The sequence below is a fragment of the Capricornis sumatraensis genome, chromosome 21 (assembly GCF_032405125.1).
Source record: "Capricornis sumatraensis isolate serow.1 chromosome 21, serow.2, whole genome shotgun sequence".
Taxonomy (NCBI): Eukaryota; Metazoa; Chordata; class Mammalia; order Artiodactyla; family Bovidae; genus Capricornis; species Capricornis sumatraensis.
Window position 1 is genome coordinate 64,344,500 of NC_091089.1, and position 18,795 is coordinate 64,363,294.

The window sequence follows — 18,795 nt, forward strand, 5'->3', positions numbered from 1 at the left end:
TGGTCTTAGCAGCTGCTTCACTAAGCTGCTTCTTTAGACAGTAGGTGAGAGGGAAGAGCTGAGATGGCCTTCTAGGATCCGCTGCTTGGCAACGGTGACAAATCCTCACACACTTTACCAATGAGAATCACGTAAAGACCCAGCAGAGCCAGTAGGAATACCCTAGGGGTGGCAGGAAAGGCTGGAATTTGGAGGTGTAATTTCCTAATGCGTTTTCAAAAATAGTATTGTTTTCCCGAAATCAGTGAGCTTGTTGGATGTTCATGAATTCTTGGCGCTTATTCCAGCGTCTGGTGGCCTAGTGGTGAAGAATCTGCCAGCTAATGCAGGAAATGCAGGAGACTTGGGTTCGATCCCTAGATCTCGAAGACCCTGGAAAAGGAAATGGCAGCCCACTCCAGTATCCTTGCCTGGGAAATCCTGGACAGAAGAGCCTGGCAGGCTACAGTCTATGGCGTTGCAAAACAGTTGGACACGATTTAGTGCCTAAGACAACAACAACCAGTGTCGGGTACATAGTAAACTCTCAACAAATGTTCGGTAAATGAATTAAAATGAGACATTTCATAATGAATGGGCAGAATCCTTGAGAACAGGAGTGGTGTGGGTGTTGCCTCTCCAGTTTTTCTCAGTACCTTTTCTCTTTTCTAGGAAGTTAGCTTTCATACTTTTCTTCTTTTTCTGCATTTGGTAACCCCAAGTCATGCAACTGCAAAGTTAACTTTACTGCGGAGGCTAGTCTTGTCAGGACAGCGCCCTGTGCGTCTGTGGTTAGGAAGTATGGTCTCACTCAGACGTTTACCCAGGCTGTAAACCAGCGCTTCCTGACCTTGGCTGCACACCAGGATCGCCTGAGGTGATAAAAATTCTGACTCCTGTTCCTGCCTTAAGGATGCTGACTCAGTTGTCTGGTGGTGGGGGGTGGGGGCAGGTGGGGGTGGAGGCAGGTGGGGGTGGGGCCGGGGTCACCTGGCCGTCGATTTTCTTTTTTAAGTTTCCCAGGGGATTTTGCTGTGCATCCAGAGTGGAAAACCAGTGGTCTGAATGGTTCTTTTCAGAGGGTCCCCTATATCATTAGGGAGGAAGACCTCTTATCACTGTCTGCCCCCACCCCCAGCATGGGACGTAATTCATTTCTCTTGGTCATTCCAGTCCCTTTCATCCCGGGGTGTATTCCTGCTTTCAGTCTCATGTTGTCATCTGGCTAATTTAGGTCTCCTTACGCTTGGGCCCCTAAAAGAATGTCAGAGAGCCTTTGGAGAAGTGAGAGTTGGAGCTCTGTTCCTCTATGTCCAGGTGTGTATTGCTCACAACACAGTTGCTGACAACTTCAAGTGCAGAACTTGGTGATCACGAAGAAAAGAACAGAAAATTCAGTCTGTGGTTTTGTTGTAACCCTTGCGTGCTAATTTTATTAGGGAAATAGCCATTGAGAAACCAAAGCTTGTTTCACAGGAAATGCGAGCCATGATGACTAGGGAGAGGCAGAGAGAGCTATAAATTGAAGGCTTCACCTGCTCGTTTAGCTCATGCTTCCTGGTTCCTTGCCCTGTCGCCTCTGTCTTTCCAGAAACCAGGTAAGTTCCTTCTGCACCACCTTAAGATTTCTGTGTTATGAGGGCCCCCATGTCTGTTAGTTTGAAAGAAGTGCTTTTCCTGTACTAATCCCAAGTACCTAACTTGCCTTGGGGTGGTTTTGTTTAATTCAGTGTTTACCCAGCGGTGACAATGTTATCTTGTCTGACAGTAAGTTAATTCATTTTATTTTTGAGTGAACCTGCAAGAAATCCTTGCAAGGAAACATGGGATTGAAATGGAAGTTTAAACAGCAGATGTAGTGCCTTTGCAAGGATGAGCCGTTGAGAGCAAAAATCCCTCAGAGTACGCTTTTGATTGGCTTTAATCTCATTTTTGTTTTAAGATTTTTCTTTATTAACTAGTTGTAATTTATCTGGTGAAAGTGAAAGCTTTAGCCACTCAGTCGTGTCTGACTCTTTTCGACCCTACAGACTGTAGCCGGCCAGGCTCCTCTGTCCATGGAATTCTCCAGAAAAGAATACTGGACTGGGTAGCCATGTCCTTCACCAGGGGACCGTCCCAATCCAGGGATCGAACCCGGGTCTTCTGTATTGCAGGCAGATTCAGCTGGTGAAGAAGAAAATACAAAACATGTTCTAGTTATTTTTGGTAAATGTTAATTGCTCTTTAACTTTTGTGAGATGAACAAAAGTAATATGAACTCACTGCATAAGCTTGAAACAATATAGAAAGCTATATAAAAAAAGCTCTTTTGCCCCCAGTTACTGATCCATGGCCAGACATCTGTCACTGCCCTTTAAGGAGCGTTCAGCCTGGGGTCAGGCTTGCATGCAGCTGGGGACTGGGGTTTAGGAGCTCTCGTGTATCTGGTCACTTTGTGCTGGATTTGAAGCAACTGAGAAAACAGTGTCAGAGAAGGCCACTTTGCTCTTGCTGAGGCTGGATCCGAGAACTCTGCTTGGACTTGAGGGCAACCCTTCCTACAGAACAAGCCCCTGGCCTTGTTCTCAGGCAGCGGGACACGCCCGACATGGGAGGCCAGGCTGAGCCAGGCCGGGAGGGGCGGCGGGCAGGCAGGTGCCGGGGCGGGCAGTTCCGACAGAAGGAGAGAGAGCAGAGCCTCTAGGGGGTTCACCCTGCTCCCTGGGACACGGGAACCCAGAGCGTGCGGTGACGCCTTGCGATTCACGTCCCGTCAAGAGCAGGGCTGGGAAATGACCTTTCGCTGCGAGGGTGAAACTCCCTACGCCCTGGCTCAGCGCCCGAAGAGAAGCGGGAGGGGGCGGCCCGACACAAAGCCCTGCGGCTGAGCGCACGGGGCCGGCCAGGTTCTGGTTGCTGTTGTTCCAGGTCCTGCGGGAATCATCATGGACTCGCTGCTCCCAGCAAGCGCTCGGTTTGGGTTGGATCTTTTCAAAGACCTGAGTAAAACAGATGAGGGCAACGTCTTGTTTTCCCCTGCGGGCATCTCAACCACCATTGGAATGCTGCCCCCGGTGACCCGAGGAGCCGCCGCCACCCAGCAGCAGGAGGTAGCGTGGGCTTCCCTCGCTTTCCAGCCGCAGGCTTGTCTCTGGGGCAGCACTCTGGCATTACCTCGAAAACCTGCCTCCCTTGATCCGGGGCCAAGAAAAGACAGCATCTATCTGAACGGGGCGATTTCAGGTCTATCAGCAAAGTCCTTTCCCCTCTTCCAATACCATCATGTCTTCTGCACCTAAATGCTTGAGATTCCTTTGGGTGAGTGTCTTTGTCCAAAGCAATTCAGTTCAGTTCAGTTCAGTCACTCAGTCCTGTCCAACTCTTTGCAACCCCATGGACTGCAGCACGCCAGGCTTCCCTGTCCACCACCAACTCCCAAGAGCTTACTCAAACTCACACCCATCAAGTCAGTGATGCATCCAACCGTCCCACCCTCTGTCGTCCCCTTCTCCTCCTGCCTTCAATCTTTCCCAGCATCAGGGTCTTTTCCAATGAGTCAGTTCTTTGCATCAGGTGACTAAAGTATTGGAGTTTCAGCTTCAGCATCAGTCCTTCCAATGAATATTCAGGACAGATTTCCTTTAGGAATGGACTGGTTGAATCTCTTTGCAGTTCAAGGGACTCTCAAGAGTCTTCTCCAAAGCCACAGTTCAAAGCATCAATTCTTCAGTGCTCAGCTTTCTTTATAGTCCAACTCTCACATCCACACATGACCACAGGAAAAACCATAGCTTTGACTAGACAGACCTTTGTTGGCGAAGTAGTGTCTCTGCTATTTAATACGCTGTCTAGGTTTGTCATAGCTTGCTCCTTTTCTTCCAAGGATCAAGCGTCTTTTAATTTCATGGCTGCAGTTGCCATCTGCAGTAATTTTGGAGCCCCCTAAAATAAAGTCAGCCACTGTTTCCTCATCTGTTTGCCATGAAGTGGGAAAGCCATTAAGTGCATAATTAAAGGCAGAGCAAGAAGGACAGAGCCTCCTGGGGGAAATGACACGGTCTCCACATGGTGTGAATGACGCGTCAGGGAGGGGCGAGTGAAGGGACTGACCAGCAGAGGTGAGATCAGCGCGCAGCCCAGAACTTTCCGTGATCTTGCAGGGACGGCACTGTTCCCTGTGTGCCACAGAGGCCTGTCTAACCAACATGCAGTTTACCCTGACTGGGCCCCTGTGAGCTTTTCTCTGCTCTCACCACTGACATGGTACTTTTTTTTTTTTTTTTCTTCCTAGGTGCCTTTCTTTGAAAAAGACACAGAAAGCTCAAGAATCAAAGCTGAAGAAAAAGAGGTGGGGTGACATGGGCTTCCTGGTGGCTCACTGGTAAAGAAGCCACCTGCCAAGGCAGGAGACGTGGGCTTAATCTCTGGGTCGGGAAGATCCCCTGGAGAAGGAACTGGCAACCCGCTCCAGTATTCTTGCCTGGGGAATCCCATGGACAGAGGAGCCTGGCGGGCTACAGTCTGTGGGGTCGCAAAACAGTGACTCAGCGACTAAACAGCAAACAGCAGGACCTGTCTTATAGTGTCCAGCGATGACTTGGCAGATGTGGGAGCCCTGGGGAAGCGGGTAGAAGATGCGATTCTTATTGTTAAGCAATAATAACAACGGCAGCCAAACAATGTGGCATAGGCAGTGGCATACAATAGTAAACCCCAGTGTTAAGAGGAGACCTCAGCTTTAGTGCTCACTAACCGCTAGGATACATGCCCATAAAGGCGAATAGACTGGCAGTCCCTGTGGCAGAGGGAGTGTGTTTGGAGTTGGCACGTGTGTGTGCTGAGTCACTTCAGTCGTGTCCGACTCTTCGTGACCCTGTGGACTGTAGCCCACCAGGCTCCTCCGTCCATGGAATTTTCCAGGCAAGAATACTGGACTGGGTTGCCGTTTCCTTCTCCAGAGGATCTTCCCGACCCAGGGATCTAACCCGTGTTCCCCGTGTCTCCTGCTTTGGCAGGCGAGCTCTCTCCCATTAGCGTCACCTGGGCAGCCCATTTTGGAGTTAAGGTCAAATCCTGGCTTCATCACTTAACAGGTGTGCCAGTTTGCGAAGTTGCTCACCTTTAAGCCTCTGTAAAGTGTCTAGTGGAGCAACCAGGACCCCTGGCGGCTCACCCCATGGCGCTGCGGCAGTAGTGGGCGATACTGTCACTACAGACTTCCCTGGTGGCTCAGATGGTGAAGAATCTGCCTGCAGTGCAGGAGACCCAGGTTTGATCTCTGGATCAGGAAGATCCCCTGGAGAAGGAACTGGCAACCCACTTCAGTATTCCTGCCTGGAGAATTCCATGGACAGAGGAGCCTGGCGGGCTACAGTCCATGGGGTCACAGAGTCGGACACGACTCAGTGACTAACACTTTTATCACATCCTATTCTCATTTTAAGGACCTTTTCCTACTCTGTTGATGTTTTATTGGAAACTCTTAGGCCAGGACCCACGACTTCCTGAGGTCTCTTCCAGCTCTGCTGCTGCTGCTGAGTCCTTCAGTCGTGTCCGACTCTGTGCGACCCAGAGACGGCAGCCAGCGAGGCGCCCCCGTTCCCGGGATTCTTCCAGCTCTAGGGCTGTAGTATTCCTCACTCACGGGACAGTCTGTGCAAACACGGGAAAGAGTCCGCGGGTCAGGGCTGGCATCCAGAGAGGCCACGTCTGCCAGGACCGCTCTCACAGCCCTTTTCCCGCCCTCATAGATTGTGGCTCAAGTCCCGCAACGGTGTGAGCCATTCGTTTCACGATCCCACATGGCCAGGCTGTCTGCGTGGCTGGGTTCATACACGAGGAGTCAGGCTTCCTTGCGGAGTATGGACAGCAAAGTCGGGTCCAACAGCTGCTCCGTTGTGCAGTCAGTCTATCAGCGCTCGCAGCTGATTTCAGGCACTTCCTCTCCCAAGCATGGTCCCAGCAGAGTCTTTGCAAGCTAGAAAAAGGCTCACCTTGGGTGGCAGATGCCTGCTCCTAGGTGAAGAGCTTTCAATCTTCCACCATTGAGTGTGGTGTTACCTGTGGGCTTTTCACATATGGCATTCTGTCCGTGGGATTCTGCAGGCAAGAATACTGGAGTGGATTGCCATGCCCTCCTCCAGGGGATCTTCCTGACCCAGGGATCCAACCGAGTCTCTCTCGTGTCTTGCGCCGGCAGGCGTGTGCTTTACCGCGGAGCCACCGCGGAAGCGCAGTGATGACCGCACGGCTTTGCTAGCTTCTACTCCGGAGCGCCCCCTGGTGTCTGTTTGTAGTGCTGCAGACTAGGGTGTGAGTGGATGGCCTTTGTGCTCAGGGACCAACCTGGTGCCTGTTCCTCTTGACGCTTAGATTCAGGCAAGACACACACCAGTCCCTCAGGCAGCCTCTGAAAAGTCAGAGTGTTGGACACACACTCCACACGCTTCTCTCCTCAGGGAGTTGGGGTTGAGAGTCTTCCCCCAATCACACCATGAGGTGTGGCGGGGAGAAACGGGTGTGTGACGGTCATGACTTGTCCTGCTGGGCTTTGATGCAGCCTGCTCCTGGGTTCATGCTTCTCCGGGCTACAGGAATCTCTGAGCTGGTTCCTGGGTTTCCTGTGTTGTCGTTAACTGGTGTTTCCAGTGGGGAAAGAACGGCGTCCAGAACCTACTCCGAGCTCATGGACGCCCCCCAGGCTGCCGGGTCTTCCGGTTGCGGGGAGGGTGGTGACTCCGGGTTCACTGTTGCCGAGATGGCTCACTGAGTCTTCGCTTTGACTTTGAAGTTGGAGGCGACAGAAGAGATGCATCGCCAGCTCCAAAGGGTTTTGAGTGAGATAAGCAAGCCCAGCGATGATTATGAACTGAAAATAGCCAACCGGCTGTTTGGAGAAAAGACATACCTCTTCCTTCAAGTGAGTTTTGCTGAGTTCACAACGTCTGTGAGCGGTACTCAGGAATGGCCAAATGACTCTGTTAAGACTGGGATCTTTGAGGCAAGCTGCCTAATTTGAGCGCCTGACTCAGCCCACATCACTGGGGGTGTCCCTCCCACCTCTCCCTCTCACCCTCCACCCCACCCACCTCCCGACCTGTTCTCCAGATTCCCAGACCTTTTGGGAGCTTCTTTTTCATCTTGACAATCTGATTTTTGCCTTAACCCTATTGAACCTGCACAAAAATATGCATGGAAGTACTCAAAGCGATTCACCCAGGCCCTAAAAAGATCTCTTCTTACGGTGTTAGTCATCTTCATGTGCAGATGAACTTATTTAGAAATGATGGCAATGGATAAACTGAATTTTAAAGCTATTTCTATTCCTTCCCTGTTTCTCCTAAAGAAATACTTAGATTATGTTGAAAAACATTACCATGCTTCTCTGGAACCTGTTGATTTTGTAAATGCAGCAGATGAAAGTCGAAAGAAGATTAATTCCTGGGTTGAAAGCCAAACAAATGGTAGTGTATGGATGAGTCGTTCATCATAAAAACACTTCTGAGTACCTGCTGTGAGTGAAGCCCTGTGCTGGACGCTGCATAGGGTATAAGGGTCCACAAGCTTTGGGCGGGGACCTGAGATGGGTATTTCAGGTTGGAGGGGCAGGACTGGAGCCAAGGGGTGGGGGAACCCACTGCCGACAGTGGAATGGCCTCAGCAGATGTGGAGAGAGCCAAGGGGATTGGGCAGAGGACCACAGGAAGCCAACTTCGTGGAGACACGTAGTGGAGAATTATTTGCGCATAGCTGGGGATCGCAGTGACTTTGGGGCTCCTGATACCTGGCTTATGTCTGTCGTGAGGTCATATTTGACTTTTACGTGAGCACCTTTCTTTCTGAGTCTGGGTCCATAAGTAAAAATGTCAGAGGGCTCCTTTCTCTCGGTCACTGAGAAGCATCAGCTCAATAAAGACGCGCCTGGCCCCTTGCGGCTGGGCCTCCTGCACGGACGGCGGCAGCCTTGAGCCTTGTCCGCAGCAGGGACTCGACGAAGCCCCGCCTCCTCCGCCCCGCCTCACGCCCCGTGCGGGCCAAACTCGCAGGAAGTAGCTGAGAGCAATGTTAAGATTTTGCAGAGCAGTGCTGATACTTTAGTGTTAGTATTTCAGAATACACTTTTAAAAAAGATTTATTTATGGATTTGGCTGTGCCAGGTCTTACTTTTGGCTGTGGAATCTTCAGTGGAGGCACGCGAGGTCTTTAACTGCAGCACGCAACCTCTTAGCTGCAATCTGTGGGATCGAGCTCCCTGACCGGGGAGAATACATTAAAAAAGACAAAAATTCCAGTTATCAGAGAGACATCTGTTATTTTAGATTGTAGTTTTTCTTCATACTCAGTTCAAAGGAAATGAAAATTTTAAAAGGGGGATAAAAGAGGACCTGTCAACGGGTTGGTTGAAGGCAGTAGTCTTCAGAACTTCAGTGGAATGGGCTGAACCCAGAGATAAAACATCAGCTCCTTTGCAATAAAATAAGAGATCTCTAAACCTCAGGTAGCTATAATGAATGGGTTAAAAATAATAATAGCTAACTCCGAGTACTTATTATGAGCTGGATAATATTCTAAGTGTATCATTGACTCCTTTCAGCAGCTCTGTGAGGCAGGTTTTATTCCTGTTTTACAGGTGTGGAAACTGAGGCTCAGAGAGCTTAAGTAACTTACCCAGGACCCCTCAGCTGATGAGAGGCAAAGCTGGATGCCAGCAGAGGCAATCTGACTCCAGAGCCTGAGCTCTTAGCCCTCACACCTCAGTTTATCCTGTGGGATAAATTGGCGATGGGCAAAGTGAGAACCTCCTATGATTTCTGCCAGCGAACTCTTTGTCAGCTAAGCCTTCAGGTGCTGACCTGGCTGAGGTTTGAACGATCGGTCAAGTCCATGTTCATCATATCTGACATGTGTAGCACTTGTAATTTTGAAGATGGACCCATTTTGTTCTTGTTGCTGTTCATTTTCAGAAAAAATCAAGGACCTGCTTCCAGACGGCTCTTTAAGCAGCTCCATCAAGCTGGTGGTAGTGAACGTAATTTATTTTAAAGGGCAATGGGACAGGGAGTTTAAGAAAGAAAATACCAAGGAGGAGGAATTTTGGCTGAATAAGGTATGTTCTTTAATTAATTTGTGTGATATGCTTACAGATAAAATGTAGAATCTGAAGTCATATTTGAGCAAATGTACATGGTATATGACTTCCCAGGTGGTTCAGTGGTAAAGAATCTGCCTGCTAATGTAGGAGACACAGGTTCGATCCCTGGATCAGGAAGATCCCCTGGAGGAGGAAAGGACAACCCATTCCAGTATTCTTGCCTGAAAAATCTGATGGACAGAGGAGCCTGGCAGGCTACAGTCCAAAGGGTCACAAAGAGTCAGACACAACTTAGCCACTAAACAACAACAGTGTGAGATATATATATATAATGCTGATTCCTAGGCTCTGTTCTTTAGCATGGTCTTAGGTTGAGCCAATTACTTTGGGGAACCCCCTTGGTGGCCTTCCGCCCCTTGACACCTCGAGCTCTGCTGACTCATTGCAGAGCACGAGCAAGTCTGTGCTGATGATGACACAGCGCCAGTCCTTTAGCTTCAAGACCCTGGAGGACGTGCCAGCCAAAATTCTGGGCCTTCCGTATCGAAACCATGACCTCAGCATGTTCTTGCTGCTGCCCGATGACATCGACGGTCTGGAGAAGGTAAAGCCTTGCCTCTTCCTTGTTCTGCCTTCATCTCCTGAGGCTCTCTGTCTCAGAGCTTGTTTCTGGGTGAGTCTGGAGTTGGGGCTCTCATCTGGAGCTGGTGAAATAGAAAATATTTCTGTCTCTGCAGCAGGTAAAGATGGGTATCTAAAGAGGAGCCTTAAATGGTGCCCAGTTTATCGAGAAGAACCAACACTAAAATGTTTGGGGATGAGATAACGTGAACATTTGAGGTCCTGCAGGAGTTCTAAAGATCACCCACCATTCTCCGAAGTGGTTGATCTCTGTGGACCTTCTTTCCCAGGGAAGAAAATCACCTATGCACATAGACAGCAATTTTGAATTCTATTCACAGGCTATTGGACTTCCTGAGTTCCTTTTTCAGACATTTCATCTTTAAAAAGACTTTTTTAGGGCAATTTTATGTTTACAGCAAAACTTAGAGGCAGGTACAGAGATTTCCAGTACGCCTTGTGCCCCACGTACCATAGCCTCCCCATAATCGGCATCACTCACCAGTGTGTTTTTTTTTAACTCCAAATAAACCTACCTCGACTCATAATAAAAGTCCATAGGACCCTTAATCATAAATCCCTTGATGTAGTCCTGCCCACTGGTTGCTCAGACAGTAAAGAATCTGCCTGTACTGCAGGAGACCTGGGTTTGATTCCTGGGGTGGGACAGTCCCCTGGAAAAGGGAATGGCAACCTGCTCCAGGATTGTTGCCTGGAAAATCCCATGGACACAGGAGCCTGGCAAGCTATAGTCCATGGGGTCGAAAAAAGTCAAACACAACTGAGTGACTAACACTTAAACTAGAGCTACTTTGTAGTTAAAATATTGATGTGGTGAGTAGCCTGTATTTTGGAGAACAGGAAGGTTGTTTTAAATCCCTGTTCTTCTACTTAGTAGCTTTCTACCCTTTGAAGTTTCATAATTTCTTTGAACCTCAATATTTTCTCATTTATAAAATGAGTTCCATAGCTCTTAATGTGTGTGTTGTAATGATTAAAAAATATATATACACACATACATATACATATACATCCTGGACTAACCCTAACCCTAACCCTAACCCTAGAATGGATCTGAAAAGTGAAGTTGCTCAGTCGTGTCCGACTCTTTGCGACCCTGTGGACTATAGCCTACCAGGTTCCTCCATCCATGGGATTTTCCAGGCAAGAGTGCTGGAGTGGGTTGCCATTTCCTTCTCCAGGAGATCTTCCCGACCCAGGGAGTGAATGTGGGTCTCCCACATTGCAGGCAGACGCTTTACTGTCTGAGCCACTAGGGACGTCCAGAATGGATGCAGGACATGAAAAACACTTGCCTAGAATGCTTCCAGTTCTTGGAAAGTGCTCAATAAATTGATGGGTGCTGTATTATTAAGATACTAGATGCTATTCTGCTTCTGTGAAATGTGTTTAGCAGCATTGCTGCTGCTGCTAAGTCGCTTCAGTCGTGTCCGACTCTGTGTGACCCCATAGACGGCAGCCTGCCAGGCTCCCCCATCCCTGGGATTCTCCAGGCAAGAATACTGGAGTGGGTTGCCATTTCCTTCTCCAACGCATGAAAGTGAAAAGTGAAAGAGAAGTCGCTCAGTTGTGTCTGACTCTTCGAGACCCCATGGACTGCAGCCCACCAGACTCCCCTGTCCATGGGATTTTCCAGGCAAGAGTGCTGGAGCAGGGTGCCATTGCCTTCTCCATTAGCAGCATTATATGTTGGCAAATATGTTGGGAAAGCAAAATGACAGGATGGATGCAAGCTTTATGAGATTGACACACTGCTTACTCTTCTAACGAGCACTTATCTGCAAGCTTTAAAAGTATTCATAATCTGACTCAAAAGCTCCAGTTGTGGGAATTACTGTAGGGAAATAATTCAAGAACAAAATTTACTTTCTGAGCCAAATCAGCAACATCTTCGTTAAATACATGGTGGCTCAGCTGGTAAAGAATCCGCCTGCAATACAGGAGACCCAGGTTCCATCGCTGGGTAGGAAAGATCCCCTGGAGAAGGGAATGGAAAGCAACTCCAGTATTGCTGTCTGGAGAAGTCCATAGCCAGAAGAGCTTGGCAGGCAGAGTCCACGGGGTTGCCAAGAGTCAGACACTAGGATGCTCGGCTTGAAATTTATATAATAATAATCATAATTTTATTATTAATAGACACCACACCCACAGTATCTATCGGCATCCACTTGATACGTATCTAGATGATGGTAAAACGAGTGAAGGGCCTCCCTGGGGGCTCAGACAGTAAAGCGAAATGGAGGAAGGACGAGTGTTAGGTGGAGTTTATCAGCTTGATGGAAATATCTGTCAGTTTGAAGCTACTTAGAGATATGCAGCGCTGTGAAAATATATTCACTTTATAACAAGAAGAGTAGATATTCAATGTAGTTGCAACTATATAAATATATAGTAATATAAATTACATTCATTATAATTTTATAAATTGTTCTTTATAATATAGTAATATATAAACTGTATGATAATACTCACTATATAAGATAGTATATAAATTATATAATACATATGTAGACAAAGATTAAAGGGGAATAGTAAAAAATGAAATAATAGATATTAAATTGATAGAATAAGAAATGACTTTAAAAATTTATTTACATGCGATAGAGTTTTCATACAGACACAGATAATTTAAATATAGAAATATAAGACAAGTGGCTGGTGTATATATATGTGTATATATATATAAATAGCAGTTGAGTGAAATAAAATTTCAGTCTCACTTGTTACTAAAGCTAATATTAATAATTAGTATTGCACTGTTTTGAATTTGCACTGATGATCAAGCCGTTCTTCCCTCTTTTTTTCCTTAACAGATTATAGATAAAATAACTCCTGAGAAGTTAATAGAGTGGACTAGCGTGGGGCGTATGGAAGAGAGGGCCGTGGACTTGCACTTGCCCCGGTTCCGGGTGGCGGGCACTTACGACCTGGAAGCCACCTCCGCGGGGCTGCGCGCTGCGGGCCTCTCAGGGAGCCCCGAGGGCGCTGGGCTGCGCTCCCAGAGGCTGCTGCACAGGTCGGTGCTGGAGGTGACCGAGGCGGGCACGGAGGCTGCGGCCGCCACCGCTGTGGGCTTCGCCGTCACGCCGGCCCAGGACTGGGAACGTTTTCACTGCAATCACCCTTTCCTGTTCTTCATCAGGCACAACGAGTCCGACAGCGTCCTTTTCTTTGGCCGATTTTCTTCTCCTTAGTACAGTCCCTACCTTGGCCTAAAGCAACCACCACCACCGGTGCCGGGGTGTTCACAGGCTTATGGAAATACCCGCTCTTTAAAAAATTGTTTTACTTGAATTCCAGTCTTACCATCAAAATCAATGATTAATGACTGCAATAGTGTATATATTTACAATTTTTCCTGAAACTGAAATGTTTTGTTTGTGATGTGCAGATAGCAGGTCAAATCAAGGCTCCTTAATAATCTTCCACTGTCTTCCTGTAGGAAATCAACGCCTTGTACTTTTGTGCACTAATGGAGAGGAGCAGTCTCTTTGGTGAAGACTGTGGACTAGGGGTTTTGAGACGCCCACCAGTTCTAATATTTTGGTAGATTATAATACCGGAGTAAAAGAAAACAAAAATTTATATTCAGTTCATGTGTGGCTTTTTTATTTCTTAGCATATAGTGTGGCAAACTGAACCTAGGAAAGAGAATAGAGAAACACGTTAGCAAAACAAAGATTAAAACTCAAAACGCCAAACAAAATAAAACAATCTGCCAGGCAGAGAGGATTCCCGTATGTTCATCCTCAGCTCCAACAGTGGATTATTCCTTGTCAGTTTTATGAGCATTTTGATATTGTGAAATAAATGTGATCATAAAACACACCATTTTAAGCCTAGAACTTGACAAATTTTGATAAATGTGCACATGAAAACACTATCACACCCAGAATACAGAACACTTGCATCATCCTCCAAGGTTCTTTTGCTCTGCTTCTGAGTCAGCTGTCCTGAACAGACCCTGCTCCACCAACAGCTGACCTGCCTCCAATCGCTCCAGGGCGGATCTGGGCTCAGACTGTGTCCTCTCTCCTGCCTAGCTTCCGTCGCCCGGCACTGTGTTTTCAGATTCATGAGGCTAGTTGGGATATCAGTAGTTGATTACTTTCTACTGACAAGCAGTGTCCCATCATCTGGATAAACCACATTTGTTTATCCATTTACTCATTGACAGGCATTTTTGTTGCTTCCAGGGTATGGCAGCTATACATAATAGTTTTTGTTGAGTTGCTCAGTTGTGTCCAAATCTTTTGTGACCCCATGGACTGTAGCCCACCAGACTCCCCAGTCCCTGGGATTCTCCAGACAAGAATACTGGAGTGGGTAGCCATTTCCTTCCCCAGGGGATTGCCCCAACTCAGAGGGTGAACTCACTTCTGCACTGCGGGTGGATTCTTTACCACTGAGTCTCCAGGGAAGCCCATGAATAGTGTTGCTATGCCCATAAGTCTGTGTGAACATATGTTTTCACTTCTCTTTGCGTAGATGACTAGGAGCGAAGTTACTGAGTCAGATGATAAATACATGTTTAATTGTATAGGAAACAGCCAGTATGTTCTCCAAAACGGCCATGCCATTTTCTGCTACAAGCAATGAGTGAGCGTTGCAAGTGTCCTGAAGATACACCAGCGGGTGGTGTGGCCGGTCTTCTTCATTACAGCCGTTCTCACGGATGTGAGGTGGATCTCATTGTAGTGAGGCATCTTCCTTTTGACTAATAATGCTGAGCATCCTTTCATGTGCATGCTGGCCCTGCATACATATTCTTTCGTGAAATGTCTGGTCAAATCTTTGCCCATTTTTATTAGACTGTTTGCTTTCTCATTATTGATGTGTAGTTGTTTTTAATATATTCTAAAGAATGTCTGTCAGGTATATTTTTCTTAATGGTGTCATTGAAAAGCAGTTTTAAATTTTAATGGGATCCAATTCATTAATTTTTTCTTTTATAGTTTCTATTTTTCTGTCTTATTGGAGAAATCTTTGTCCATCTCAAGTCTGCTAAGACTTTCTCCTGGAACTTTTATGATATTAGCTTTTGCATTTAGAGCTATGATTTATTTTATTTTTTTTGGTATACCCAATAGTCTTTGTTTTATTTATTTATTTTAATTGGAGGCTACTTACTTTACAATATTGTAGTGGTTTTGCCATACATGGACATGAATCAGCCATGGGTGTACAAGTGTTCCCCATCCTGCACCCCCCTCCCCCCTCAGGGTCATCCCAGTGCACCAGCCCTGAGCACCCTGTCTCGTGCATTGAACCTGGACTGGTGATCTGTTTCACATATGATAATATGCATGTTTCAGTGCTACTCTCTCAAATCATCCCACCCTCTCCCTCTCCCACAGAGTCCAAAAGCCTGTTCTATACATCTGTGTCTCTTTTGCTGTCTTGCATACAGGGTTATCGTTACCATCTTTCTAAATTCCATATATATGTGTTTGTTAGTATACTGTATTGGTGTTTTTCTTTCTGACTTACTTCACTCTGTATAATAGGCTCCAGTTTCATCCACCTCATTAGAACTGATTCAAATGTATTCTTTTTAATGGCTGAGTAATACTCCATTGTGTATATGTACCACAGCTTTCTTATCCATTCATCTGCGGATGGACATCTAGGTTGCTTCCATGTCCTGGCTATTATAAACAGTGCTGCGGTGAACATTGGGGTACACGTGTCTCTTTCAGTTCTGGTTTCCTCGGTGTGTCTGCCCAGTAGTGGGATTGCTGGGTCGTATGGCAGTTCTATGATTTATTTTGAATTAATTTTTGTGAAATATGCATTGTGGTGTTGCAGAAACCAGTGCTCGAGGAACCAAGCACCATGCTCAGAGAGTTGGAGAACTCAGGTTTATTATGCCGGCAGGCCCGGAGGAGTCAACACTCCAAGCTCTGAGCCCCGAAAAAAGGGACTACAGAGTTTTTACAGACAGATTGTAGTGGGCAACACTAGCTGTTAACAGGCTGGTTTAAACTTAGGGGTTTCATGCGTGGGGACAGTGGTCAAGATGGGGAGGGGGATGTCTGGTCTTTACATGGACAGGCACGACTAAGCAGGTTTGCAGGGGCTGGGCGATTACAAAGAGCAGGACGAGGGTGAGTGAGATAAACTCCAGGTCCTAGTATTGCAAGTCCCCACTTTCTGAGACTACGCGACCTGCGTGATCCAGACGTTGCAAGGGGCAAGCTGAGTGACAGAGGCAGAAGGAGAAGGGGGTTATGTAAAATTTTAACTTTTCCTCTTCAGTGGCTCATTCCTCTTAATGTGGACGTGCAATCGCTCCAGCATCACTTGGATTCTGAAAAGACTGCGTTCACCCTCAGGCGATTTAAGGGCCTGGGAGTCTTTGTGACCCGTGCCCACGCTGGGCCTGTTTCTAGACCCTCCTCTGGCCCCTGATCTGTTTCCATCGCGTGTCACCGCCTCTCCACCCCTGATAACAGCCCCTCCTGCAGCTTAGTTTGTCTGATATTAAGGTAACCATCAGGCTTTCATGTGGCCAGTGTCGGCAGGCTGTGCCTTCTGCCATCCCTTCGGTCCACCTGCATGTGCTCTTAAGCGGGGTTTTTAAAAAGACTCGCTCGCTCGCCGTCTGCTTCGGCTGCCGCGGGTCTCCGGTGCCGCGCGCGGGCTTTCTCTCGCGGCCGCCCTCGGCTCCTCACGGCGGCTCTCTCCGGCGGTGGGGCGCAGGCGCTCGGGGGCCGGGGCTCAGCGGCTGCGGCTCCTCAGCGTGCGGGGTCTTCCTGGACCAGGGGTCCAAGCCGTGTCCTCGGCGCTGGCAGGAAGATTCTTGGCCACCGGACCACAGGGAAGCCCTGCGTTTAGTTTTCGGTCTGTCAGGCGGGCTGAAGAGGGAAGAGGAGTCCAGAATGGCGGCGGCTGCAGACACGGAAGGGAGACGCGCGCGAGATGAAGCGAAAGAAGGCCCGAGGGGCGAGGGCCTCCGGGAGACAAGCGGCGCGCCGGGCCGGTCACAGGAGCGAGGGCCTCAGGGGAAGCAGGCGGCGCGCCGGGCCGGTCACAGGAGCGAGGGCCTCAGGGGAAGCAAGCGGCGCGCCGGGCCGGTCACAGGAGCGAGGGCCTCAGGGGAAGCAGGCGGCGCGCCGGGCGGGTCACAGGAGCGAGGGCCTCAGGGGAAGCAGGCGGCGCGCCGGGCCGGTCACAGGAGCGAGGGCCTCCGGGGAAGCAAGCGGCGCGCCGGGCCGGTCACAGGAGCGAGGGCCTCCGGGGAAGCAGGCGGCGCGCCGGGCCGGTCACAGGAGCGAGGGCCTCAGGGGAAGCAGGCGGCGCGCCGGGCCGGTCACAGGAGCGAGGGCCTCAGGGAGGCAAGCGACGCGCCGGGCCGGTCACAGGAGCGAGGGCCTCAGGGAGGCAAGCGGCGCGCCGGGCCGGTCACAGGAGCGAGGGCCTCAGGGAGACAAGCGACGCGCCGGGCCGGTCACAGGAGCGAGGGCCTCAGGGGAAGCAAGCGGCGCGCCGGCCCGGTCACAGGAGCGAGGGCCTCAGGGGAAGCAGGCGGCGCGCCGGGCCGGTCACAGGAGCGAGGGCCTCAGGGAGACAAGCGGCGCGCCGGGCCGGTCACAGGAGCGAGGGCCTCAGGGAGACAAGCGGCGCGCCGGGCCGGTCACAGGAGCGAGGGCCTCAGGGGAAGCAGGCGGCGCGCCGGGCCGGTCACAGGAGCGAGGGCCTCAGGGGAAGCAAGCGGCGCGCCGGCCCGGTCACAGGAGCGAGGGCCTCAGGGGAAGCAGGCGGCGCGCCGGGCGGGTCACAGGAGCGAGGGCCTCAGGGAGGCAAGCGACGCGCCGGGCCGGTCACAGGAGCGAGGGCCTCAGGGGAAGCAGGCGGCGCGCCGGGCCGGTCACAGGAGCGAGGGCCTCAGGGAGACAAGCGGCGCGCCGGGCCGGTCACAGGAGCGAGGGCCTCAGGGGAAGCAGGCGGCGCGCCGGGCCGGTCACAGGAGCGAGGGCCTCAGGGGAAGCAGGCGGCGCGCCGGGCTGGCCCAGCTTGCAGGGCACAGGCCCGCGGGGAGACAGATACGCAGAGGAGCCGAGCCCGCCCTCGCGCTCTCCCGCGCGCTGGGGCGCCCTTCCCCTCGTCTCCTTAGATCGCCGTGCCCTCACGCCTGCAAGAGGGATTCTCCTGCTATCTTCTAAACAGGATAGAGCTGTAACACGGAGCTGTAACACTGATTTGTCCAAGAGCTCTAACACGGTCCACTGGAGACCTGAGAGCTGCGACACACCGAGGGGCTTTAATGTCCGTCACTCCAGATCTTTGTGGTGACGAGACAAAGAATCGAGGAACAGACACTCGCGTGACAAGTAGACACCGTAGACTGGGATGTTGTGGTCATCCCATGGATGTAAGATGGACTCCCCATCAAAAAAAAAAAAAAGGTTGGATGTTGAGATTCGTGATTCCACACCCGCCCCAGGAATGTTAGTTCCTCGTGTGATGAGGTTTCTGGGGAGCCTGTGGCAGGGTTCCTGGCTGCCGAGAGCCTGGAGGGCTTGACCTCGGTTAGGAGCTGGCCTGGGGGAGGGCTCCTGGGCACCGTCAGGTCGCCTGGCTTGCACGTCCTGCAGGTACCGGGGGAGGGAGCTCCAGGCCTCTCCTTGCCAGCTGGCTTAGGGGTGTGTGTGTGTGTGTGTGTGTGTGCGCGCGCGTGTGTGTGTGTGTGTGTGAATCCCGTGGACAGAGGAGCCTGCTGGGCTACAGTCCATGGGTCGCAAAGAGTCGGACACGACTCAGTGACTAAACCACAGAACGTTGTCAATAGCCAATTGTCAAAAATGAGTCAGACTCTTTATTATGCCGGTTCTTGCTTTTTAAATATAGTCTGACAGTTTCTATCCTTGTGTGTGTTTGTGTACCAGTCGCTCAGTCCAACCGTTTGTGACCCCATCAATGGTACACCACCAGGCTCTTCTGTCCAAGAAATTTTTCACGGAAGAGTACTGGAGTGGGTTGCCACTTCCTACTCCAGGGGATCTTCCCGACTCAGGGTTTGAACCCAAGTTTCCTGCATTGCAGGCGGATTCTTTACTGTCCGAGTCAAACAAGTTTGTGTGCCCCATCAGAGAGAGGTC

The 18,795-nt window shown here is 49.9% G+C and overlaps 2 protein-coding genes across 2 annotated transcripts; both read left to right on the forward strand.

The window, feature by feature from the left end:
* Window positions 1–2,906: 2,906 nt before the first annotated feature.
* On the forward strand, window positions 2,907–12,888 carry SERPINB13 (serpin family B member 13). Its single transcript, XM_068993629.1, has 7 exons — window positions 2,907–3,071; window positions 4,253–4,309; window positions 6,752–6,880; window positions 7,307–7,424; window positions 8,925–9,067; window positions 9,501–9,656; window positions 12,508–12,888. Exons 1-7 carry the CDS (start codon window positions 2,907–2,909, stop codon window positions 12,886–12,888), a joined length of 1,149 nt encoding a protein of 382 aa, XP_068849730.1.
* Window positions 12,889–16,575: 3,687 nt separating this feature from the next.
* On the forward strand, window positions 16,576–17,859 carry LOC138097500 (collagen, type I, alpha 1a-like). Its single transcript, XM_068993679.1, has one exon. It carries the CDS (start codon window positions 16,576–16,578, stop codon window positions 17,857–17,859), a length of 1,284 nt encoding a protein of 427 aa, XP_068849780.1.
* The last annotated feature ends 936 nt before the right edge of the window (window positions 17,860–18,795 follow it).